At 35.9% G+C, this 7,500-nt stretch overlaps 1 protein-coding gene across 1 annotated transcript in view; it reads left to right on the top strand.

The window, feature by feature from the left end:
- Nucleotides 1-736, top strand: part of LOC137641251 (KRAB-A domain-containing protein 2-like) — a 1,221-nt gene extending 485 nt beyond the window's left edge. The window contains exon 1 of the mRNA XM_068373681.1: nt 1-736. This exon is cut by the window's left edge and continues 485 nt beyond it. Coding sequence (XP_068229782.1) covers nt 1-736 — 736 coding nt within the window.
- Nucleotides 737-7,500: the final 6,764 nt, after the last annotated feature.

Here is a 7,500-nt window from a genome sequence, read left to right as displayed (position 1 = left end):
TCCATATGTTGCAATGTTCGGTGTGAATGCCCGAGTTGGACTGACGTCAACACCACTTCCACAAGAAATCATCAGTTGCCTGCAGTCTGAGCAAGACCTTAAAACAATGCTTCAGCAGCAAGAAACAGATGCCAACGAGCCTGAAACAGAAGCAAAAGCTGATGTCAATGAACCCGAGCGAGAACCAGCCGAAGCTGAAATGAATGAGTCTGAACAAGAGCCAGAGCCACTATCCCAGCATCAAACGAACCTTGATCAACTTCATAACAGGATCAGCTCCCAACGATTAGCAGCAAGTGAATCTCGGAGACAACAAGCAGAACGTATGGTTAAGAGAAGCCGAACAGGTGAGATAGGAGACAACATTGCTCTTCTAATTCCATTGGTTGATCGAGGTCGTGGAGACCCAAGGAACATCCTAGGCGTTATTGTGAGTAGGAGCATGAACGACCAATACAGAGTGGCCACCAAAAGTGGTTTTCTAAAAGGAAGCTATTCCAGGAATCAGTTTGACATTTGTCCTGAGAGATTGCTGAAAGAAAGTGACATTAACAATGACTTTGAAATTTCTCTCCGAGAAGCCGTTATCAAATCCTCTATCAGTGGAGAACAAGGTTTTGTTAAGTGTTCATGCAATGGTCCAAAAAAATGTCAAACAAATAGATGCAAATGTTTCAAATCTAAACAGCTATGCATTAGTAGATGCCACAATAGCCTCAACTGTGTAAATAAATAAATCTGTAATTAATATGTCATGTGTTTTTACTATTGCTCGATTGTTCTATCGTACTATTGATTTAATTTTTAACTAGTGCTTTTATATTTGGGATTTTCTTATGAAAAAGATTTTTACACCAGGTGATTTATTCCTGCAATTATTGTAAATATTGATATTACTATTGCTAGTCATTTACTTTTTAACTAGTGATATTTATGTGTGAATTTTCTTGTGAATAAAATTATAAGAGTACGAAACAGTTAATTTCGCCTTTCAAACATATAAAGCTCAATAACAAATGACTTTAGTCATTTCGTGAAATGTCTGGCCACCAAATTCAGTCGTTTCACGAAAAGGCTGGATTTTTCAGTCAATTCATGAATTTACTGACCCCTACAGGCATTACATGAAATGACTAACAGTTTTAGTCATTTCACGAAATAACTGATTTCACAGTTTGACTGTAACATATATATATATACATATACATACAATTAAGAATAAAATATTCAATATGCTCATATGCATCTCCAAGTCGTGTATATATTCAATCATCATCATCCAAAACACGACACAGTTACAGCTATGTATAACTTTGTCTCACAGGTGAAAGACTTCAGCTTGTCATAACTTTTAATCCTTGAGGGAATTACTCTTGGCACAAACTTTGGACATATTCTGTATGGGTTTCCTTACGATGCTTTTTCAATGATTACATTCATTGTAAAGTCTGTAGCTTTATCTTTTAGTTTTTACTTTATTGTTTCACTTATGACATACATATATACATATATATATATATTTATATATATACATATATATATAAATATATATAGATGTATATATACACACATATATACATATATATATATACATATACATATACACACATATATATATGTGTATATGTTTTATATATATATATATATATATATATATATATATATATATATATATATATATATATATATATATATATATATATAAACATATATACACATATATATGTGTGTTACGATCCTCGTGGGGATCGAACCAGATTCTGTTGAATTAATTAATGAAATGGGGACATTTCAACTACAACCAATTAGAGACAATAGGAAATATAGAAAGAAAACTCGCAAAAGAAAACATAATTTTATTTACAACTAGTCAAAGGTGAATGTTTCTTGATTGAGTACTTAGGAAGCACTGAACTAAACAAAGAGAATCATTTGATTAAACTACACTCCAGCAAAATGGGGAACAGTCAAGATGGTAGATAAATAATACAAAAAGAATATACTACTCTTCGCAGCAGCTCTCGACGGTTGACAGGAACGGAGATGTTTTCAGGTCTGGCGGCTCGTCGGGGGTAATGAGGGCGGGAGGCAACTCGTTAGGACATCTCGGACAAAGCTGGTTACGTCTGCATTCTCGTCCTTACGCCTTCTCTCCTTCACTCAGCTTGTTCGCCCTCTCTCTCTCCTTTCTTGGGTTTCTTCCTCGTCTCTTTTTCGTACTGTCCTCCCTCTCTTGATCGCGTGGAAGTTTATATATCCCTGTATGGGAGGGGTTAACTATGGACAGGTCCATATAAGGAAATTTTCTCGTTTCTTCATCCTCATTGGTGTTCCTTGAAACCGCTGATAACACCTAGACGAACGCTCTGCTGGTGTAATCAAATTCCATGAAGTTGACTCCTTCGGCTTAATGTATATCTTTTCGGCGACACACTGTTATTCTTGTCCTATGGGTTCCTTGGTGCTCTATAGACAGGGACTCGTTGTGCTCAAAGACCTCCAACCTAGGCACATAACTTGACGATGGCAGCTTCAATAAACAATAGCGGGACCTTATCTCTCTCTCTCTCTCTCTCTCTCTCTCTCTCTCTCTCTCTCTCTCTCTCTCTCTCTCTCTCTGCTTCTCTAAGAGTAGAAAAATCACGTGTTTTAACATTCTTTCCTATATTATTCTATCTACCCATGACACGTCCCCCTAAAAGAAAAAAAAAAGGAAAATCTACTGATTTTATCTTTTTTTTAAACAAAGCTATCAAAGAAGAAAATCTCTTATCCCTAAACTGAGAGACAATTACTTCATTACTCTCGTATCATGTAACCAAAAGCAAAACACACTCTTACGTGTTGATAGAAGAAAAACACAAAAACAGAAAGGAAACAAACGTCCATATCATTCTGAAAAGTCTCTAGAAAGACTGTCGGCTATTACATTATTCTTTCCCTTTATATGAACTATCTTTAAATCATAGTCTTGTAATTCCAAACTCCAACGCATGAGACGTTTATTCTTATTCTTAAACCTATCTAAGTAAACTAATGGATTGTGATCAGTATACACAGTTAAAACATGACCACTACGTACATAAATCTCAAAATGTTGTAAAGTTGATACTAAACTAAACAATTCCTTCTCAATAGTTGAATAGTTCTGCTGTGCTTTATTTAACTTCTTCGAATAATAAGCCACAGGGTGCTTGATCCCATTCACTTCTTGCAACAGAACTCCTCCTATTCCAATGTCACTTGCATCTATCGCTAAATTAAATTCCTTGCTAAAATCGGGCAACATTAGTACAGGCTCGTGAATCATTATGGCCTTTAACTTATTGAAAGCTTCGATGCAGTCATTATCAAATACAAAACTTCGTCCTTTCTTGAAAAGATTAGTAATTGGAGCACTTATTTCTGAAAAATTAGGAACAAATCGGCGGAAATATGAAATCATTCCGATGAATCTCATTGCCTGCTTTTTTACTGGTAGGAATTGGGAAGTTGATGATAGCTTCTATGTTCCCATCTTTTGGACAAATCTTACCTAGACCTACCTTATGACCCAAATATGTGATCGAGGTTTTTCCGAATTCACATTTCTTCAGATTTAAAACAAGTTTTGCTTTTTCAAGTGCTGACAATACTTTAGCTAAAATGCGTAAATGTTGCTCCCACGTATCTGAAAATATTACAAGATCATCCAAATACACAACACAGTTATCAATTCCATTTAAAACTCTATTCATTAATCTTTGAAAAGTACTCGCTGCATTTCGTAGACCAAAAGCCATAACTTTGGGTTCATAACTACCGAAAGGTGTTATGAAAGCAGATATTTTCTGTGCTCGACTACTTAAAGGTACTTGCCAATAACCTTTGGCCAAATCAAGTTTAGAAATAAACTTAGCATTTCCTATTTTATCTAAACAGTCTTCTATCCTGGGGAGAGGAAAATTACTTTGTTTCGTAACACTATTCACTTTTCTAAAATCAATACACAGCCTATCTGATCCATCTTCCTTCTTAACAAGAACTATTGGAGAACACCAGTCACTTTCGCTGGGAACAATCAAACCATTGTCTAGCATATACTTAATTTCCTGTCGAACTGAATTTGTTTTTTTCTGGGCTTAGACGATAAGGGCTTTGTCTAATGGGTTTTGTGTCCTGCAACTCAATATCGTGTTCTAAAAGATTAGTCAAACCCAATTTATCACTAACAGTTTCCGGATAATTTGAAAACACATTGAATAATTCCCTTGTTTTTTCTTCCTCTAAGCTAGAATTAAACAACGTGAAATTATTAAGAACATCAGAGTTCTTCTCAAAAGTAATTTCTCTCTGCGACACTGTTACAACTGGCATTGGACGTTCATTATATTTCTTTAGCAAGTTGATGTGCAACCACATAGCTCTACGCTTACCCATATCAATTAAGTAATTCAGATTTCCCCTTTTTTCTATGATAGGAAATGGACCTTCGAACTTATAAGATAATGAGGGACCTTCTTTCTGGACTAATACTAAGACTTTATCACCCACATGGAAAATTCTGTCTTTAGCCTTAAGATCGTATTTTCTTTTAGTTTCCCCTTGACGGTTGCTCTCATTTTCTTTTGCCATCTGCCAGGCTTTCCTTAAATCCTCTTTGTGATTTTCGATATTCTGTATGTAATCCTTTCTACCTTCTTCTTGCATTAACTTACACTTTAAAATTTCTAAAGGTCCTTTAGCGGTGTGACCGAACAACAAATCAAAAGGACTAAATCCCGTGGTGTCATTAGGAGTTAATCGTAAAGCCAACAAGACAAAAGGTAACTTTTCTTCCCAATCATGCTCAAAATTATTACACAACTTCCTTAAGCAACTTTTCAACGTTTGATGAAAACGTTCAACAATTCCTTGTGATTCAGGGTGGTAGGGGGTGGAAGTTACAAGTTTAATCCCTAACTCTTTCATTTTATCTCTGAAATACTTTGATACAAAATTGCTACCATTATCACTCTGTATAACGCAAGGAAGTCCAAATTTAGAGAAATAGTTCAGCAAGCGTTTAACTACAGTTTTTGCATTGCAACTTCTTACTGGGATTGCTTCTGGATATCGTGTTAGTCTATCAATGATTGTTAATAGATAGATATTCCCTCCCTTACTCCTGGGCAAAGGGCCTACGATATCAATTACGACATTCTCAAAAGGTTCTCCTACCGATGGGATATTACATAACGGGGCCCGGGGAATTACTAGATTAGGTTTGCCAGCCATTTGACATTCGTGACAACTTAAAACATATCTCTTCACATCACTTTTCATTTTAGGCCAAAAGTACGTTTTAGTTATACACTTGAATGTTTTATTTACTCCTAAATGTCCTTGTTCATCATGTGCTAACTTCAAAATTGATTCACGAAGTTTCCTAGGAGTTACTAATTGCTCTATCACCTCCTCCTTGCTACCTGTCTTAGGACGAACATAGCGACACAAAAGTTCGTCTTTTAAACTAAATGTTTCCTTACAAACATTTTCAGGTTCATCATCCAATTCACAATCAAAAATTCTAGTTAGTGTTTCATCTTCCCTCTGCATCCTAACTAGTTCATCCTTACTCAATAAGCTAGTTTCTGAAACACTAATCTGCACATCACTTCTTTCGACAGCTACATCATCATCTCTGTTCACATCATCAACATTCGTAGTCAGTTTCCTCAACTACACTCATGCTAAGCTCATCGCCACTGCCTCTATTACCTACGTTCGAATCCTCGAACAACATATGACCGTAGTCAATATCTGTATCTAATCCTGACCTGGTTACTATCATCTCAGGCACTTGAACTTCACTTAAAATAGGATTCACACACTTGGAGGTAGTTAAATCATTGCCAACAATAATGTCAACGCCGTCTACGGGCAAAGTATCCACGACTGCTAGTTTTACATCTCCTGTTACTAATTGACTTTCCAATTTCATCTTTAACAAAGGACAAACTACACAAGTGTTCGGAAACCCACCTAGCATAACTTTTTCTTTCATGCTGATTATTACATTCCTTGGTACACTCTCTCTCCTAACGAGTGATACGGCCGCTCCCGTATCTCTAAGCAAAACTACTTCCCTCGAATCACCTCCTTTAAGAGAAGAAATTAAACCTTCAGACAAAAATTCACCATAATGTTTCCTCGTTTCTTTCAAGAGATTATTCCTTCCTGAAGAAAGATTATTAACTAGTGACACAGGTTTTTTCACATTCGTACTTTCTACTGTGCAATTCCTAGCTATATGACCTTTCTTATTACAATTGTAACAAATGACCTCTGAATTACTGACTGCCCATTGGCTCCTACAGTACCGAGAAATATGACCTTCCTTCCCACACGTGTAACAATAATAATGATAATAATCCCTGTTCCTATTATCGTTATTGCTAGAACTACTTTTACTATGTTGTGCCTTACTTGACAAAAGATCGTTTTTCTTTTTACTGCCACTTAAACCATGTGTGAGACTGTACTCATCTGCTAATCTAGTAGCACCGGCAAAAGATGTTTCACGCCTATCTTCTATATATAATTTGGTGTCTGGAGATATGTTATCTTTGAAACTTTCTAACAAAACTAAGTTCTTGAGATCTTCAAAATTATCGACTTCAGCGGAAGTCAACCAATCACAAAACGACCTTTCTAACTTCTTTCCGTACTCTACATAAGTACTAGTATCATCTCTCTTCAAACTTCTAAACTTCTTACGGTACGCCTCTGGTACCAATCTGTATGCACTAAGTACGGTTTCTTTCACAGTTTCATAATCTTTACTTTCATCCTCAGACAAACAACTATACACAGAATGTGCTTTACCACTTAAAACTGATTGTAAATACAAAGTCCACTGTCTTTTAGGAGCACCTACTCTGTTCATTAACTTTTCAAAAGACATAAAATATTTCGTAACATCTTCTTCATCAAATTTCGGTATAAGTTTAAGCACTGCACTCATATCTAAACTATCAGTGTCACTATTTAAAGATGAATTGCTCCCTGATCTGCTACCTGACCGACTGTTATGAAGAGTTTGTCTTAAACGAGCCATTTCTAACTCATGCTTACGCTGTTTTTCATTTTCTTCTCGCTTTTCTTTCATTTTCTTCTCTTTCAGCTGCTCTTTCATCTCTCTCAAACGTTTCCTGTTCTCTCTTAATAACATAATCACGGAGATCATCGCCATCTAGACCAAGAAGTTTACCTGAATCTATCAAATCTCTAGTAATCGCACTCATTCTGTTTCTTTCTATATTCTCCCTGTTTCAATTGGTTATGTAGTCGAAAATTCTGGCAAAGGTCGCCAACTGTTACGATCCTCGTGGGGATCGAACCAGATTCTGTTGAATTAATTAATGAAATGGGGACATTTCAACTACAACCAATTAGAGACAATAGGAAATATAGAAAGAAAACTCGCAAAAGAAAACAATTTTATTTACAACTAGTCAAAGGTGAATGTTTCTTGATTGA

Source organism: Palaemon carinicauda, chromosome 5 (assembly GCF_036898095.1).
Source record: "Palaemon carinicauda isolate YSFRI2023 chromosome 5, ASM3689809v2, whole genome shotgun sequence".
In the NCBI taxonomy this organism is placed as follows: domain Eukaryota; kingdom Metazoa; phylum Arthropoda; class Malacostraca; order Decapoda; family Palaemonidae; genus Palaemon; species Palaemon carinicauda.
Note: the sequence above shows the minus strand (reverse complement) of the source record. Positions and strands in the feature narration are given on the sequence as shown.